The following is a 20,293-nucleotide window of genomic DNA, read 5'->3' as shown; positions in this document are numbered from 1 at the left end:
GGAATAAATTTGATCAAGAGGGGAAAGAGACTTTATACATTGAAAACTGTTAAAATATTGTTGAAACCAATTGAGGAAGACACAAAGAAATGGGAATATATTCCATACTCATTGGAAAAATCAACATTGTTAAAAATAACGTGTGATATATTTTTTCACATATCTAGGAACTTTTAGGTATCATAGCCTGCTATTGTGAATTTCTAATCTCTATGATTCTGTTACATTTTATACCTCTTAGTTAAGAGGTAGATGGTTTAGGTTTGCTCTATAATTATCTTCTTATAGGATACTTTTAACTTTGGTGCTCAAAAGTTTTATTTTTTCAAAGTTCAAGCTGCCCTCCAAGTCCCCCTCCCTTGCTATATGGCAGTGAGATGAAAGGAGATTCTCACCTCCTCCCTTTAATGAATTGCTTGTACCTAGTCAAACATGAAAATAAATAAGCAAATTAATTAAAAATAAAAACTCAACAATCTAATCTCTGCACAAGCAATTACATATATAAATAACACTGTTGTATGTTTTATATGAATATTGTTAGGAGAGGAAATTCTGAGTTCTTATCACATGGAAAAACTTTTTTTCTCTTTAATTCTGTATTTATTTGAGATGATAGATAATTGCTAAGCTTATTGTGGTAATCATTTCATGATTAATGGAAGAATAATGTTCATACCTATCAGAGATAAAATTTAATAAATTTTAAGTTTTAGGAATCAAAAGTAAAACATATTTTCTGTGTTTACATAATTCGGTAGGGAAAAGGGATTAAGATGATAAAAAGAAGGTCTTAATTCTAACTCAAGCTCCAACATTTTGTATCCATTTGGCTTTGCTCTAAGCTTTATGAGCTTGGGTTTTCTTATCTAAAAAATGGTGATCCTAATATCTGTTCCCTTTCCCCGCATGCTTATTTTAAGAATGAGAAAAATAAAGTATACATACTTAGTCTGATAACCAAGAAAAATAATATTTTAAAGTAAATTGTTGCAGGAAAGAAAATTCATACTTATTGGCATTTCATTTATATTGAATTAAAAGACTTTTCAGACATTTAGATATAGGATTTCAACTTACCAGCTATTCATCAGTTATTTATCAGTTATTCATCTTATTTTCTAGCAGTAAACTTAATTTATGAATAAAATCATTTTGGGGGACATTCCAGAGTCTCTTAGTATGCTACCTAAAAAATGTTATAAAAATTATTGAAACATTGATAGCAAGATTCATCTTAGGACAGGAATAATTATTGTTTTTGTTATGTAAATATATATTTGAATAATAATTCTATCTTGATAATTTATATAAAATTAATACTATTGTTTTTTGATATTTTTAAAATGCAAAATGTAAGCTAGAAATTTTAACCACCTTTGAAATCAACAGTCCTTTATTCTAGGGAATTGAAAATAAAGTTTAGATTGAATTACTTGGATTAAGAATATTTGTTAAAATGCAGGTATTTCTGGAAAAATAAAGTATTACCATTGGCTTAATTTCTTTTTTTTTTCCTTCCTTTTTTAGGGCCACACCTGCAGCATATAGAATTTCCTAGGCTAGGGGTTGAATCGGAGCTGCAGCTGCCAGCCTATGCCACAGCCACTGCAACACCAGATCTGAGCTGCATCTGTGACCTATGCTGCAGCTTGTGGCAACATCAGATCCTTCATCTACTGAGCAAGGCCTGGGATCAAACTTGCATCCTCATGGATACTAGTCAGGTTCTTAGCCTGCTGAGTCACAACAGGAAACCCTTTTTCTCTATAAATCAATTTCATTCAGGTTTAATTTATGAACAATAAAATGCATCCATTATTTTTGTGTTCGCATTATTTAAAAATTGTGGTAAAATACAAATAATGTAAATATTACTGTCTTAACCATTTTTAAGTGTACAGTTCAGCAACATGTTCACGTTGTTATGTAAAATGCACCCCTTTGAAGTGTGCAGTTTGATTAGTTCTGACAATACATTCGTCAGTGCACTTGTGTAACCCACCAGTTACACAGTATTTCTGTCATTCTCAAAATGTTCCTCTGTGCCTCTTTATAATCTCCACTAACCTCAAACCAATTAATATCATCAAGTAGACAGTAAGTGCCAGCAAGAATATGGTGGAAAGGGACCTTTGTACACTGTTGGTGGGAATGTAAATTAGTCCAATTGCTATGAAAAATAATGTGGTATCTCCTCAAAAAATAAGATTCAGCCATTCCACTTCTGGATGTATATCCAAAGGAAATTAAAACAGGATTTTGAAGAGATAGAAGCACTCGTGTATTTATTGCAACATCATTCCCAGTATCTAAGATATGGAAACCTATATGTCCATCAGTGGGTGAATGGATAAAAAAGATGTGGTATATCTATACACAATGAAATACTATTCAGACATGAGGAAGGAGGATATCCTTTTGCCATTTGTGACACCATGGATGGACCTGGAACACATTATGCTAAGTGAGATAAGTCAGACAGAGAAAGGCAAATACTGTACAATTACATTTAAATGGAATCCAAAGTCAAACTTGTAAAAAAAGAGAGTAAAATGGTATTTACCAGGGGATGGGTGGTGGGGTGGAGGATAAGATTGAAGTTAGGCAGTAAATAAGCCAGGGAGGTCTAACGCACAGTATAATGAATATAGACAATAATGTCATATTATAAATGTGAATTTCTTTAAAAAAATAAGGACTACTTTGGGCTGTAAAGGTTTTTTAAAGATTCTTGGGAAAATTTTGAGCAGATACCATAGGTTTGTATATGGATAGCAATAATGTGCATAGGTCACATTAGACACTTTTCATAGATAAATTTATTAATTCAGTGTGAAATAACGCTAGTTAATTTGATGTTCACTGATTTATTCCAGAATCAGATTGCAGTGAATCTGAACGGATTTATAGAAGGTCATAACTGAAAGTTTCAGTGTAATCTCAGCTATTTAAACAAAGTAGATGAAAATTTAAACATAGGAATATTTACATGGGAGAGCATAAATACTTATTTCTGATCCCTGTTGAAGTTTTCTTCTGTCTTTAGGACATTTACTAAGGAGTAAGACCTATTTATTTATTTTTATTTATTTATTTTGCTTTTTTAGGGCTGTACCTGCGGCATATGGAGGTTCCCAGGCTAGGGGTCCAATCGGAGCTATAGCTGCCAGCCTTTGTCACAATATCAGATCTGAGCCGTGTCTGCGATATACATCACAGCTCATGGCAACGCCAGATCCTTAACCCACTGAGCAAGGCCAGGGATTTAATCCACAACCTCATAGTTCCTAGCTGGATTCATTTCCGCTGCACCACGATGGGAACTGCGAGACCTATTTATTCCATTATGTTCATAGAGCCGGGTTTTCAGAGAGGACTCTGAAGGGTCTGCATCTTCCCTCTGGAGTTTGTTTGGTTCGAGCTTAGATGGGATCTGAATCCTGAAGGGTCCTTGGGAAGACCAGGGTTATTGCTGATAGGAGACCCCTGAGTGAACAGGGGTGTCCTGAGATGCACCTGCTCATCTAAAGGCATTTGACAAGGGGTTTTTGTTTGTTTGTTTTTTGTCTTTTTAGGGCTGCACCTGTGGCATATGGAGCTTCCCAGGCTAGGGGATAAATCAGAGCTGTAGCTGCCTGCCTGCGCCACAGCCACAGCAATGCAGGATCTGAGCCGTGTCTTCAACCTACACCACAGTGCACGGCAACACTGGATCCTTAACCCACTGCCCACTGAACAAGGCCAGGGATCCAACCTTCAACCTCATAGTTACTAGCTGGGTTTGTTAACCAATGAGCCACGACAGGCACTCCTAACAAGAGTTCTTGAATTCTCTTTTTCAATTATTTATTTTAATCCTGAAGTTCTTCCTCTCCTCTCCCCAGCACCTTATTTTGATGTTACTTTGCCATATGCTATTTACTAGGCACTGGGGTAGCCATCCAAGGATTTGAGAGGATGTGATTTTTTTTTTTCTTTTGGGAGTTTTTGGTATGATAGAATAGATAGACATCAAAAGATGATTTTACACCAATATTGTGTGGCCTGGCAGAGAGCTCCTCGGGTAGGAAGAGGGTAGAGAGAATGGGTAACTTATGCAGCTGGGGGAGGAGGGCAGGGAAAGCTTCCTGGACATGGGGGAGTAATTCAGGGTGATTCTAGCATGAGAGTCACAAATCTGCCAGGAAAAGAGGGTAATAAAGGAGGGAGGGCCTTCCTGGTAAGTGAAACTCCTAAGCAAAGGTATGACAAGAGACACAGCTTGGAGTTTGCTAGGGAACCACAGGCAGAGGCACTTTCCAATGTGCACTTTTTGTATAGTTAATACATTCTAAAAATATTTTATCACCAAGAAAATACTCATTACTGCTTGTTCAGTCTTCCACAAGATGAGCTATATTTAGTTCTTTAGCTGTGATGTGCACAAATTAGCACATTATCTTTTTGGGGTCGACATAGTAGAAAGGCTGTGAGTCATTAGAATTACACACACTTCCTAGCTCTGGTCACTTCCACACTCACCATGTGACCAAGGGCAAGTCATTTAATCCCTCCAAACTTCTTTTTCTTTATCCTGAAAACAGAGGAAAAAGAAAAGTTATATTGTAGTGTTGACTTAAGGATTAAATGATATGTTTTTAAGATACTTAGCATAGTATGAGCTCAAACTAGCCCTTCAGCAGATGGCAGCTCTTGCTCTTATGTGGTTGATATAAATGACAACTTGTACTTTTCAATGTTAAATAAAATACATGGAATTTTATTCATCACAGACTAATGAGAACATTATTTAATATAGCTAACTTATTTAGGCTGACATATCAGGCTTTTTATTCATTTTTTTAATAGGCAAAATCTCAAATATTATCCAATGTGTTGGATGTTGCCCATCAGTTTATAAAAGAAGTTAATCCAGATGAACTCAAAGGGGAGAATCATTCTGCAAAAGAGATGAGTAAAAGTCAGTATAAACCCAAATCTCTTCTTCTTCAGGGGAGCAGCTCTGAGGTAAGCCCAGAAAAATATAGTAGACATTTTCCATCATACATGATCACAGAGACAGTCATTCATATAGTCAACTAGAGCTATAGAGTTTTGAAGATCGTTTGATCACTTTGTCATTTAATACGAATTTGTTTTTTTATTAATCAAAAACATTTTTATTGGGAAAATCCTTTCAAAGAGATTTGCTTTTGTTTCACTGGCTATTGTTTTTTTTTTTTTTTTTAATTGTTATTTTCCCAATACGATTTTTTTTCTACTGCACAGCATGGTGACCCAGTTACACATACATGCACAAATTCTTTTTTTTTTGTCTTTTTGTCTTCTCTAGGGATGCACTCATGGTGCATGGAGGTTCCCAGGCTAGGGGTCCAATCAGAGCTGCTGGCCTATGCCAGAGCCACAGCAACATGAGATCCGAGCCGCATCTGTGACCTGCACCACAGATCAGCACAATGCCAGATCCTCAACCCACTGAGTGAGGCCAGGGATCAAACCCACAATCCCATGTTTCCTAGTTGGATTTGTTAACCACTGCGCCACAACGGGAACTCCTACACATTCTGTTTTCTCACATTATCATGCTCCATCATAAGTGACTGGACTTAGTTACCAGTGCTACACAGCAGGATCCCTTTGCTGATCCATTCCAAAGGCAATAGTTTGCATCTATTAACCTAAGCTCCCAATCCACCCCACTCTCTCCCCCTCCCCCTTGGCAACAAGAAGTCTATTTTCTAAGTCCACGATTTTCTTTGCTTTGGAAAGGTTCATTTGTGCTGTATATTAGATTCCAGATATAGATGATATCATATGGTATTTGTCTTTCACTTTCTGAATTACTTCACTCAGTAGGAGAGTCTCTAGTTCCATCCACGATGCTGCAAATGGCATTATTTTGTTCTTTTTTATGGCTGAGTAGTATTCCATTGTGTATATATACCACATCTTCCTAAACCAACCATCTATTGATGGAAATTTGGGTTGTTTCCATGTCTTGGCTATTGTGAATAGTGCTGCAATGGACCTGTGGGTGCATGTGTCTTTATTAAGGAAAGTTTAGTCTGGATATATGCCCAAGAGTGGGATTGCTGGATCGTATGGTAGTTCTATGTATAGATTTCTAAGGTGCCTCCATACTGTTCTCCACAATGGTTGTACCAATTTACATTCCCACCACCAGTGCAGGAGGGTTCCCTTTTCTCCACACCCTCTCCAGCATTTGTTATTTGTGAACTTATTAGTGATGGCCATTCTTACTGGTGTGAGGTGGTATCTCATGGTAGTTTTGATTTGCATTTCTCTAAAAATCAGTGATGTTGAGTATTGTTTCAAGTGCTTGTCGGCCATCTGTATATCCTCCTTGGAGAAATGTCTATTCAGGTCCTTTGCCCATCTTTTAATTGGATTGTTGGCTCTTTTGCTGTTGAGTTGTATAAATTGCTTGTATATTTTAGAGATTAGAAGCCCTTGTCAGTTGCATCATTTGAAACTGTTTTCTCCCATTCTGTAAGCTGTCTTTTTGTTTTCTTTTTGGGTTCCTTTGCTGTGCGAAAGCTTGTCAGTCTGATTAGGTCCCATTGGTTTATTTTTGCTTTTATTTCTGTTGCCTTAGAAGACTGACCTGAGGAAACATTTGTAAGGTTGATGTCAGAGGATGTTTTGCCTATGTTCTCTCCCAGGAGTTGGATGGTGTCTTGTCTTATGTGTAAGTCTTTAGCCATTCTGAGTTTATTTTTGTGCATGATGTGAGGGTGTGTTCTAGTTTCATTGATTTGCAATGCAGCTGTCCAGGTTCCCCAGCAATACTTGCTGAAAAGACTGTCTTTCTCCCATTTTATGTTCTTGCCTCCTTTGTCAAAGACTAATTGACCGAAGGTGTCTGGATTTATTTCTTGGTTCTCTGTTCTGTTCAATTGGCCTGTATGTCTGCTTTGGTACCAGTACCACACTGTCTTGATGACTGTGGCTTTGTAACATTGCCTGAAGCCTGGGAGAGTTATGCCTCCTGCTTGGTTTTTTGTTCCTCAGAATTGCTTTGGCAATTCTGGGTCTTTTGTGGTTTTTTTGATGAATGATCCTTTGACTGTATTGCTTTCTGCGCATTTTCACCCCATCAAGAAATGAATATGTGGGAGAAACACACAAAAAAAAATAACACAATGCAATATAGCAATTTTATATTCATCAGGATCTCAGGCTAAAAATATAAAACTATGCCAGTTATTTTAGGTGACAGGCAGTTTCACAGTTATTTAAAATCAGATTTATGCCAGATAAGCTTTTATCAGCTCATGTGTATATATTTTAATAATATTGTTATATTGATTCTTTAGCAAGATACAGACTTCCTCAAATGTTGATCCTTGTAATAATCCTCACTTTTTTAAATGCCACATCATTCTTTCATTGTAGTTCAGAAATAGTAACTTGGCCAGAGTTACAGGGCTTGTTACTTTGTGACAGAATGAGACTTGAATTTCAGTCTAAGTTCCAAATCCTTGTTCAGAGAATATAAACCATGCTGTATGTTAGTAAGGCCTCTTTACAGCAGAGAAACTGAACTTGAATTGTCCAGGAAGATTAGCATTTTGGCATGAATTTCACTAATAGAACTTCCAAGGGTGTTTGTGAAGAATCGCTGAATGATTTACAGCCTTATTATGGGAATAACAATGTACTGAGGACTGATTGTGTGTCAGACACCATCCTATATATTTTATGTTTATTATTTCTTTTTATTCTTTTAAAATTATTTCTTTTTTTCAGAGAAAATAGTGGCAAATTGCAGTTCTTTATATTGACCAAGATATCATTGATAGAGGGAACTTTGATTTGAACCCAGACCTCATGACTCCAAATTACCTACTTTTAACCATTCCCCAGAGGCTGTGGTTTTAAGGATTTCTCCTTTGTGCCTGCCATCTTACCCATTTGTCCCATCAATAAAAATAGTGATGCATCAATAGTTAACATATATTAAACACCTTATGCTAGGCATTGTGCTCAACGCTTTAATTGCTTTCTCTTATCCAATAATCACAATAACCATATAAGTCTTGAATTATAATTACCTCATTTAACAGATGAGAAAGAGAGGGTTTAAGTAATTCACTCTTCTAGAAAACTATAGAGCTTACTCCTTTGCCTGTGCTTTTAATCTCTAAAAGAATGCTGCCTCTTATCCACATGGGTAATTGTGTATGCTTATAGACACTCTACCTTAACTTAAAAACCATTAATTCAGTGGTTTCATCCAAGAGTGCACCTTAGAATCAACTGGAGAAATGTTAGAGAAACATGTAACTAAGTTTGGCATCTCTGTGGATGGGTCCAGACCTGTGTGGTTTTAACAATAGCTCAGTCATTCTGGTGGACATCATTGCTCTCAACCCTCAGGTGTTCACCTGTACGTAGTGCACATACTAAAGAAATGCCCTCTCATATGTTCGGTCCTCCTCTGTGCTAGAGAGCAGAGGTTCTCCAACTGCAGTAACCATTAGAAGCACTTGGTAAGTTTGTTTAAAATGTGTATTCCTGGTTTGCCACGCAAATTTTGATGTTTTATGTCTGTTGGGTCCAGGAATCTGATTTTTAATTGGCTTACTAAGCAATTTGAATGCTGAGAAGAGTCAAAATGGTATTAAAGCCTGATATCTGTTTCAGGGCTTTTCTTATGGATTCAAGCCAGTGGATGTCCTTAGAAAGGGGTCCAGTTCATAAAAGAGCTTTCCTCTTACAGATGGAAACCTGAATTTGAAATCCTGACTCAGATTTTCCTATAGCTTTGTAACATTGGGCAATTTACTTGACCCTTTGATCCCCTGTTTCCTTTTTGGGGGAAAGTGGGGATAGTAAAACATATTTTGCTGGGATATCATGTAGCCTAGAGAGGTAATGAATGTACAGCAATGGATTCCAAGTGCTCCTTCAAATTTCCTAGCCTCCGAGAATTGGGCAGGGTCCTGATGGGCTCTGAGTGGAAGTGACACATGACAGTTTTGGGCTGAAATATTTAAGAGCCAATGTACAATCTTCTGCCTTTTTCCTATCCTGTTACCACTGTGTGGAAGCCAGGTATTCCATAGGCATAGCTGTAGAATGTAAATGTCTTTTATCTCTGATTGATTGCTTGGATGGGAGCTGCCCTGGAGAGCTGCTGGAATCACCAGAATACTTAACCCATTTTGTATTAAGCACTGTTTTCAGTGCTTTTTCATTAGTACAGCATTCATATGTATACACACACACACTCACATATTGTTTACTGAATACCTCCCCACGTACTTCTAAGGCTTAGTATTTCCACACTAAATTCGTTACCTCTTCTCCAAAATCTATAGATGTTTCTATGGGTGGCAGCCTCTCTCCTAGCTTTCTGAGTCAACAAGAACAGTTATTTTCTATAGTCATTTCTCTTCCTCCTTTGCACATCCAACCCATTACCATGTCTCATTTTATTTTTATTTATTTATTTAATTTATTTTTGTCTTTTGCCTTCATTTTACTTTATATTTATTTATTTATTTATTATTTATTTTTGTCATTTTGCCTTTTCTAGGACCGCCCCTGCAGCACATGGAGGTTCCCAGGCTAGGGGTCTAATCTGAGTTATAGCCGCTGGCCTACGCCAAAGCCACAGCAACGTGGGATCCAAGCCGTGTCTGCAACCTACACTACAGCTCACGGCAATGCCGGATCCTTAACCCACTGAGTGAGGCCAGGGATCAAGCCCCCATCCTCATGGTTCCTAGTCGGATTTGTTAATCACTAAGCCATGATGTAAACTCCCACCATGTCTCATTTTAAAACCATCTGAAAACTCTTGAATATTTGGTCACTTCTAGTCTTATTGCTATTCCAAATACTGAAATTAGTTTTTTTTTCTTAAAATGCAAATGGATATTAAAGTGAAAAGTGCATATAATTCTCTCCCCTTATAGCAGTTAATCATAATTCCAATTTGGTATGTATGTATTTCTTAACACAATTAATTATTTGTTGCATACTGCTCTGCATAGTGCTTTTTATACTCAGCATAATTCTGTACTTCATATAGTATACTCCACAGCCTTCTCATTCTATGTAGTGGTTGTAAGATACTATATAGATATTATAAGATACTATGTAAGATACTTTACTATATATTGGTTATGAAATAACTTTTCTGCTGTTTCAGTCTTATGCTGGTTCAAAGTAGAGTATAAAGAATAGTTTCGATGAGGGCACAGAAAGAAGAAAGAAAAAATAATTTTGAAAAATATTGTTTTGCATATATATATATATATGTATATATATAGATAAAATCCTAAAATTCCTAGGTGAAGAGGGTTATGCACTTGTGACATTGATAGATATTAACAAATGGATGTAAATTTTAATTGGTTTCCTTGTATCTGAACTAATTATTCTCCAGTTTTTTTCTCTCCCACACTGCTGTATGAGGCTCTTCAGTAGCTTTGCATTTCCAGTATGTTTAAGTGTTAATTTCCTCTGGATGGTAGCAGAATCCTTCACAATCTGACCCTGCTTGTCCTCCTACGCTTTATATTTTCTCATATCCTGTTTGTTTGTTTGTGGGTTTTTTCTTTTTTTTTTCTTTCTTTTTTTTTTTTTTTTTTTTTTTTTTGCTATAGCAGCCACAGTTCTGCACCACAGGAACTGTATACAGTTCCATACCACTGTGCTCTTTCACTCCATGCCGTATGTATATATATATACACACACACCGTTCTTCTGTTCTGGAATACTGCCCCTGCTTCTTTTTGCCCATAGGATTCTTATTTACCTGCTTTTTGCTTCTGTTTCTATTGTAGGCTTATTAACATGGATTTCTGTGTCAATGGCTAGTATAGTGTCTATAGATTCCAGATGCTTTTTGTTTACTCTATACAGGCATATACAGTCTTCTCTCAATTGTTCTCTAACAGTCTGCCTGTTTATTGTGCAATTAAGGGCTGAACATAGAGGATTTACTCTTGTATCTAGAAGATAATGCACTGGAGATTTCACAGTTTGATCAGTGTAGGTAATGCACATTTGATAATTCAGCATTGGTGTGGAATTTCTTTTGCTTTAGTTCCCTAATTAAGCTTTTTTCTCTGATTCACTGGATAACTGTCAAATCCTACCTTTATTTTCTTCTGTGTGTTCACCATGGAACTGCATTTTGTTCTGAATTCATCCTTTCCCCCATCATTATACTGAGAAGCAGGCAGTGTTTCATATTTATTAATTTTTCCATTCATTCAACTAATTTTAATGAACACCTACTTTGGGTCAGACGCTTACTTACTTACTCTTGGCAGTGAGGGAACAGAAGGAATTCCTGATCTCATTACATTCTGTTGGGAGGGACTGATGATAAGTAAGCATGTAAATTCAGGATATGTTATTAGGAGAAAAATACTTTAAAAAAAACAAATTTTAAGGATAGGAGGTTGGAAAATGGGGTAGAAAGAGGCTGTATTCTTAGGGTCATTGTTATGGTCCTCATGTACTCTCTAAGTAGGTGATGTTTGAACTGAGACTGAATGAAAGGTGTTTCTGGCTGTGTGAAGATATAGAGAAGGTTCATTCTCTGAGCTCATGAAAGACCTTCAAGTGGAATGTACTTGATGGGTTCTCAAAACTGCAAGAGTATAAGTTTGGCTGAAGCAGGGTGAATGAAGAGGGGGAAAATTGTAGAAACTGAAGGAAAAGACAGGCGAGTACAAAGTTATGTAGGGTCTTGTATGTTCTAGCAGGAATTGAGGGCTTCATGGAGAGTCCATGGAGGGTTTGGGGCAGAGGAGTGATTTACCTGTTAAGAAACTGCTCTTTCTGCTGTAGGGAGGTTACAGGGAGTGGGAGATTGAAGAAGTCAGAAGGTTGGATACCAGGCTATCACTGCTCTCTAGGGAAAACACTGGTGAATAACATAATTATAAATCCTTAGTCCTGAAGTCTATATTTTTATTACTTTCTGAAGAGACCATTTATAACTGCTTATAAAGTTTTAAAGAAATCAGTAAAGCATATATATAAGTACAACTTAAAAGCATTTTTACTCAAAGTTAAAAAATAATGTGTGACTCACAATGTTCAAAATTAATGCTACCTGTATTTTAATATACAGAGCACTTAGTAAAACACACTTAAGATACATTGTTATTGGTTTAGGTAGAAGTTTCAACAACAAGAAAAGAAGACTGTGCAAATCCACGACATAGGCTTTTGTGTGAAGGGCCATTGGATGAAGAAACTTCTGCCCAATCCTTTCATGAAGTTTTAAATCAGTGGAGAACTGGGCGTCGTGATGACGAGAAATGGAACGTACATGCAGCAAAACCAGGTACAGCTTTTTTTTTTAATAAAATGAATGCTTTAAAATAAAGCTGAAAGTATTTTCTCTCCATTCTCTGTGAATATAAATGCAGTGTTCAGAAACTATTAATATTGAGATAGCAATTTGATATAACTCTTCAAAGGAGTAGTCACTGTATGACCGTTGTTTACTGGTTTAATATTTATAGGACCCTGAATTGGGTGTTGGGGATATATTTGCCTTTGTATCCTATGTAAATTCAGGCTGTCGGTTGAACAGAGAAATGGCTCTTTCTTTCAGCTCCTCTACTCTCAGCAGAAAGTTTTTGTTAGAATGACTATTCCTTTATTGAACTGTAATTACAATACATAAAACAGGAGGATGTGTGAGAGAGAGAAGTAAAAAAATTTTTTAATATGTCTGGAGAAATATATTTCAAGGACTGCTGTGAAGTTCAGGGGGATAATAAATTTTTTTGTTTTTTCTTTCTTTTTGAAGAAATATTTCTTGTTTTTATTTTTCCTTGGTGATTTTCACACCCATATTCTAGACAGTGAAGATCTAGATGACTAAAGTGTGTTGTGTTTCCCAGTATCTATTAAGGGAAATCACACTTTTAAAAGTACTCAATTTATTAATTTTATTACCCAGAATCTTGTTGAGACATCCAATTGCTTTTCATTAAAAATAAAATGTTAGTAATACATTTAAATCATGTAACTTAGTTGATAGCATCCAATTTTATGATTTTTATTTTATTTTTTTTCCAGCGGAGGAAGTCCCTTGATTATTCTTCTTTTGTAGCATAGTATAATTCCTACTGTCAAGATATCACTTGACTTCTTCCCAATTAGAATTTGATTTTTACTAAGTAATGTTTTCTCTCTCAAATATTTTTCCTATATTTGTTCATGATGCATCAATTTTGTTAATATTTCTGAATTTATTTTTGTATCCTTTTTTATTAGGTACCTCAATATAACTCTCATTGACTGTGTTGTTTTATGTGCTCTTTTATTTGTGCTTTTACTTTTTTTTTGTCTTTTGTCTTTTTTTTGAGGGCCACACCCATGACATATGGAGGTTCCCAGGCTAGGGGTCTAATCAGAGCTGTTGTCACTGGCTTACACCAGAGTCACAGCAACATGGGATCTGAGCCGTGTCTGCGACCTACACCACAGCTCATGGCAATGCCAGATCCTTAACTCACTGAGCGAGGCCAGGAATCGAACTCTCAACCTCATGCTTCCTAGTCAGATTTGCTTCCACTGCGCCATGACAGGAACTCCTGTCCTTTTACATTTTCATGTTTATTTTCCTTTTCTACTTTGAAAGGGACTAAGTATTCTATAGAAATCTACCTGGAAGACATAGTATTTAAAAATAATAGGAGAACTGATGTGTTGTAGCTGAAGGCTGAAGATGATTGTGGATGGAGATGCTTAAATGGAATTGAACTGCCTGATTTCAGAGGAATCATGGCAGCCTGGAATGGTATAAGCCAGATGTTGGCATATAATCATCAAAGTTGTAGTGGAAAAATTACCAAAATAAAGGATAAGGAAGACTAGTGATTGGAAAGTTTCAGTTCACAGAGATCTATAATACTAATTGGAATATGTAAGAATTAAGAAGTTGTACAGTCTCCTATTTTTTCTTTCTGAGGAGAAAATATTTACATTTGATGTATAGAGACCCAACTTGAGCTACTATATTGGGGGATCAGAGTTTTTATGAGGTTCTCATCCCTAAGCCACACCATAGATCTGGAGTCCCTTAATTTAGATAGAAGCTGGGTCCTTCTGCAGGATTTTTTAGTGTGGCCACAAGGGTATACTATGTATCTTCCTCTTAGCCTTCACTACAAAATTTTAACTATTTACTAGGATAAACATGCAATGAGGAAATGCAACGCCAAGACCTGCAGGGGGATATTAGATTCTGGGCCTGAACTGACATTATCCCTGGTGACCCTAATTACCACTGTAGTCCATCAGTTAGTCTCAGAAATTTAAGGAAGTAAGGTGATGAATGGAATCTTTATTCTGTCTCATAGTGCATTGGGACTGTGAGGCCATTTTGTGGTTATTTTCTCAGCCCTGATTACATATTGGGGATGAATATACTTAGTAGCAGATAAAATCTTTCTATTGAAAGTCTGACCTATTGCATGAAGGTTGTTACAGTGGTACCTAAGTAGAAGATCCTAGAACTGTCCCTCCACCCCACCGTCTTTGCCAATGCTCATGCTAAAATACCATGCCAAAAGGCATTGTAATTTCTGCAGATTGCAGAGATTAATGCCAACATCAAAGACTTGAAAGATGCAGGAATACTGCTTTTTATCATATTTCCATTTAACTTACCTATTTAGTGCAAAAGCCAATGACTTTGAAAAATGACTACAGGTTAGAGTGAACTTGGTCAGATGATGATGATACAGGTCACTGTTGCTTTGCTAGATGTAGTGTCTTTACTGGAGAAAACCAACACATTCTCTTTGGGGAAGACAGACAGCTATTGACCTAGTTGAGGGGTTTATTTTTCTGAAAAGTGACAGATTGTAAATATTTTAAGCTTTAAGGGCCTTTCAGAAGTACTCTGCCTTTCGATCATGAAAGTAGACATAATGTATAAACAATTGAGTGTGACTATTTCCCAATAAAACCTTGTTTATGGACCCAAATTTGAATTTTTATGTAATCTTCATATGTCGCAATATATTATCCTTCTTTTGATTTTTAAGCCATTAAAATATGTAGAAACCACTCTTAGATTGAATGCTCTACAAAAATAGTTAGTGGGCCAGATTTTGCTACTCCTTGACATATCAAATGTTTTATTTTCTATTTCTATCAATAAATATAATCTGAAATATTTTGATATTATATGGCAGAGGTAACAGTATACCCTCACAATCTTGCTCCAGACTTACATTAGCTCTCCAGCTCTTTCCCATTATGTAAGTCCCAAAGGACCTTGATTGTCTTGCTATTGCACAGAAGATAATGCTTGCCCATTAGACTGATGGCATGATGCTAAGTAGATTTGGTGAGCAGGGAGTATCTGTTACAGAATGATTGTATTGTATCCTTTCCATCATGGATGGGGCAGTAATTATTCCTCATGGGAAAGACTGGATATTTCAGAAAAGGATTTGCTTTCTCTCCCTGTAGTGTATCTGCCAACAGAAGTTTTGTCATCATGGTATCTCACACAACATTGTCTTAGAGAAAAACACTCCTTTTATTATGAAAGAGATACAGGAATAGACTAATTTCCATGGAATTCAATCATGTTACTATGGGCAGCAGTATTCAGAGGACTTAATAGTTTTGTGGACTGACCTTGCTAAAGGTTCAGTGTGGGTTCCAGCTGAGAAACAGCATCTTTTAAGTTTGGGGTGCTTTTCCTACAGGGTGCTCTTTATTATAAGAAACTCCAGCAAAACTTTCATTATAAAAGAAAGCTGAAACTACCCACTGCCATTTGGGGGCTCATCAGCACTGAATTAATAGTCAGAAGGGGCCACTGTACTGCTGGCCATTTTATTTGAACACAATTACAAAGGAACAATTGGATTGTCATCACAGAAAGAAGATAGACTTCATCTGCAAGCTGTTCAACAGCATACTTAACTTTTCTTTGTTTAGTAATATTGTTCATTGGAAAAATGTGGCAACCCAATGAAAAGAGGGCTTCTGTGGTCTTGAATCCTTTGGAATGAAACTTTAAGTCACTCCACCAGGTAAGAAGATCTTGGCAGACAGTAGCATAGAATGGTCTGTGAGAGAAGGATACTGTGGTAATCAAGTCAAGGTAGGCTTCCAAACCAGCTACAAAATGGAGAACCCCGGCAGCTATGTTTTATATTGAATGATTGTTTTTTTTTTTCCTGTCTCTTTTACGTGATACCTAATATAACCTGTATTACTGGTATCTAACATTTAAATTTAGATTTCAGTTGAGAGTGTCACTAAACTGATCTCCCTATGATACACGATGGCCATAGAACTTTGTGTTAGGCCAGCAAAGAAGACAAAGAATGGCATAGATATTGGAGGAAAGTTGGTAGAATCTGTGTGGTCAACAGTGTGCTTTCTATGGAGAAATCATAAAGATAAGGACTTCTACTAATATGATTTTTTTCTTGCCCCAGAGTATTATGATTAGGATGGTTTTTGTTTGTATATACTATATGCATATGTTTATAAACATTTTCCTTTTCCTAAGATATTAAGTAGATGCAAAAGAACATTTATAAAATTTATATAGTTTATGGAGAAAACAAAACAGAAAGCCCTTTCTCTCTCCCTCTTCTCTCCCCTATATCACTTGGGTTTTGTGTTTTTTCATTTCCTTGATTTCCTTGTGGTTTACTGCATGTGTGTATGTCTAAACAATATATTGTTACATTTGCACATATTTGAACATTGTGTAAGTAAAAAGCCAGTGTATGTATTCTTTAATTTAATCAATATTATTTATTGGGATTCACTCATGAAGATGTGCATTGTTGTATTTCATTCATTTTTACTGCTAAAGAGTCATCTGTTATATGAATATACCTGCTTGTCTGTTTAAACATTGATAGTTTATTAAACTTTGATCTGTTTAAACATTGATGGTTTTTATTATCACAAGTACTGTCTGGTATGAATATTCTTGCACAGGTCTCATGATACACCTGTGCACTCTCGTCCAGGTGTCTGTTCCTGGAGGTAGAACAGCTGGGTCTGAGGGTGTGTATGTCTTCAGCTGTACTAGGTAAAGCTGAATTATTTATCAAAGTACTTGTATCAGTTTATGCTGCCACCTCCAGTGTATAAGAGGTGTGGCTGCTTCCCATTATTACCAACACCCAAATTGTCAGATTTTTTTAAACGTTGCTGATCTGATAAGGGTGATATTGTATATTTAATTTGTGTACCTCTTTAGAAATGACATTGAATATGTTTTTCTCTGTTTCTTGGCCATTTAACATAGTAGCACGCTTGAATTTTCATTTTCCAGTTGTCTCTGTTATTGATTCCTAACTTCATTTCATTCAAATGTAAATTCTCACTTCCTTCAGTATGAAAGGCGGTACTTATGATGGCCTAGAAGGTTCAGTGTAATCTGAAGTACCTATCTCTGTGATCTCATCTCCCATTACTCTCCCTCCTTGTTTTGTTTCAGTCGTACTGGCCTCCTGGCTATTCCATCAGAGGCCTCAGGCACATTTTTGCCTTAAGACTTTTGCAGTGTCTATTAAGAAAAATACCACCATCCCATCCCATCATTATGAAGAGAGCATCTCACACAAATTCTTACAAAATGCATCTAGGGAACCAGTAAACAAGGGAGCAAACCAAAACCTAAGTTACCTAGCGTATGTGGCATTTTTCAGGGAAACATGCCTCATAAATCCATGTGTTCTAGATTTGTTTTCTATAGGCAATTCAAAACAAAATTATCCTGCTAAATGCATTACATAGCTAAAGACACTCTTTCTAGAAAACATCATTAATTTACCAGAAGGTCTAGTTATTAGCATATTCACAAGCAGGTTAACCCAGGCCACCTGCCATCTTTATTTCTGGGAACATGCCATTGTGATGGGAGAAGAGTGAATCACAGGCCAGCTGCTTCATCTGCTTCCTCCTCATCACCCTTCTGGACTTGGTGGTTATCTTGCAAGCCAAGTGGCTCTTCACCATGACCTAGGGAAAAAAATAAGTGAGTCCTCATTTTTTTTCTTTTTGCTTTCTGGTGGAGAAATGTTTTGTTTTCTTGTGGAAAGGAGGACTCACAGTAAACAGCTTTTTTTAATCCCCCATAACTTTCTCTGGTCCTTGATGCCTGCTCTTTCAGTTAATGCATTCTGATGGTGATTCTCAGAACATCTTCTAATTGCTTTCTTTGGAATTTGGGAGGAATTATACTTCATTCACTTTGGGAAGAATAGGAGTGGGGTTACTTACATTCTTTTGGTTTATTTCTATTCCTGGCATTTAGCTCTTTCTGAAAGATATTCATTAAAGGATACAGTACGAGCTTGGGATTATTCTCTACTTTAGACTATAAAATTAATTTTTTCCCTCTTTACTATTTCCATTTCTTTTCTAGCATATTAAGAGGGGTAATATTTAGGAAGGTAGAGAGACTCGTGACTCTGGATGTACCCTGCTTTCTTTCCCAGAAATCTCCATCAGTTTTAAATATCTCTGAGTAGTGGTTCTAATTTGGTAGTACTTCAGAAACATCTTAAGCATCTGGAAGTAAATTGCCATGTAGATATAAATTCATGAGGACAGCTATCTTCTCTAGGTGCCATTCTGAGTTATTTATTTTCTGTTTCCCATAATGTGTAAATATTATTGTCAGTGGCTATAACACATACCTTTATGTGTGTGTGCATTTGTAGAATATATAATGAATCTGTTTGTATTTATTTTTATTGTTTAAAATAATTAGTTGCTTTAAAAAGCTGTGTGAATCAAATTTTTTTCATTTCAAGAAATTATTGAAGAAAACCATCTATACATTAATATAATACATCATCAATATTTAAAACATTTGCATAATTTAAGCCTAGAACTATTGATTATATAGGTAAATATCAAAGTACATTTGCCTCAAAAATGGTGAGTTTTGCCTCTTGAGCAAAGATATGGTAATTTATAGACTAGCTTGTATTAATTATGTACGTTATGTTTATTTTTATAGACTCACTGGAAGAGTGTGAAGTACAAACTAATATGAAAATTTGGACAGAACCACTTACAATTGAATTTAAAGAAGACAGTCTATCCTATATGGAAAAATTATGGCTTAAAAAACACAGACGGTATTATCTGAATTTTTGTGTTATTAGAAATGCAAAAGCTATTTACAAAGCTATTTACATTCCTTGCTTGTGTGACATGCTTTTTTGCAATAATTTTACATATGTGCTTCACATTTGCATAAATAATTTTAAAGCAATGTTAAATTCCTGTGAAGTTTCTACTGTTCTGATAAGAATTTTTATTCAATTTATGTATGTAATCCATGATTGATTTAGGGTTTGCCTTGAGAAATAGAAATGCATATGTGGGAAAAAAGGCACACATATGGTATAGAATTTAAGAATAATCACAAAAATAATGTGATAAATGAAAGATTACTCTGGAAAGGTATTGCTCTCAGTTTTTTTACACTGGCATAAATTTTTGAGGCTGTACTTTTCAGAATCTACCTTTAAGTTATCAAACCTTTTATTCTTTTATTCAAAGAGTATATCTTTAGATGCACCATTTCTTAAACCGTTTAAAAGTTACAGTATTAAATAGCAAACATAAATTATGACTGAATACATGTTAGAGTCATTCGTAATTGTGCTGTGATAGAAGAGCCATATTGAGAGATACCTTTAAAGGCCATGAGTTCCGTTTGCCCTTGTAGCAGTACTACTTACACTCCTTTGTGCCTACAAATCAGCTAGAGACTGGCGAAATCCAAATTCTTCTTCAGTATGTTTGGGCGGAGACAGATTTTGCATTTCTGGGCATGTGCCAGGTATTTCATAGAACACACTCAACGTGGGCCTATCTGGTGTTTTTTCATAATTAGATTGAGGTTGAATATTTTAAGGAGGAATGCCACAGAGAGGGCATGCCCTTCTCAGTGCGTGATACCTCATACCATCATACTGTTGGCAGATCTCATCACCAGGCTGTTAACCTTAAGTGCATCGTTCACGTGGTGTTCACCCAGGTTCTCTGCTGTAAAACCACTCTTTTCCCTTTATATTGTGGTCTGTTCAGGCTGTTAGATTATCATAGACTGAGTGGCTTATAAATAGCACACATTTATTTTTCACAGTTTCCTAAGGCTGGGAAGTCCAAGATCAAGGTGCCAGCAGACCCGGGGACTGGTTCATAGATGGCTATCTTCTCCTCACAGGGCAGAAGGGGTGAGGGGTCTCTCTTGGGTTTCTTTTATAAGAAATCCCATTCATCA

General features: G+C 36.2%; 1 protein-coding gene across 1 annotated transcript in view; it reads left to right on the top strand.

The window, feature by feature from the left end:
- ZBBX (zinc finger B-box domain containing) overlaps positions 1 to 20,293 on the top strand; it is a 111,851-nt gene that overhangs the window by 46,221 nt on the left and 45,337 nt on the right. The window contains exons 7-9 of the mRNA XM_047785850.1: positions 4,852 to 5,010; positions 12,166 to 12,337; positions 19,019 to 19,139. Of these exons, the coding sequence (XP_047641806.1) occupies positions 4,852 to 5,010; positions 12,166 to 12,337; positions 19,019 to 19,139 (452 nt within the window). The remainder of the gene's footprint in view (positions 1 to 4,851; positions 5,011 to 12,165; positions 12,338 to 19,018; positions 19,140 to 20,293) is intronic.

The sequence above is a fragment of the Phacochoerus africanus genome, chromosome 1, assembly GCF_016906955.1.
Source record: "Phacochoerus africanus isolate WHEZ1 chromosome 1, ROS_Pafr_v1, whole genome shotgun sequence".
In the NCBI taxonomy this organism is placed as follows: domain Eukaryota; kingdom Metazoa; phylum Chordata; class Mammalia; order Artiodactyla; family Suidae; genus Phacochoerus; species Phacochoerus africanus.
This window is presented reverse-complemented; position numbering and strand designations above follow the sequence as displayed.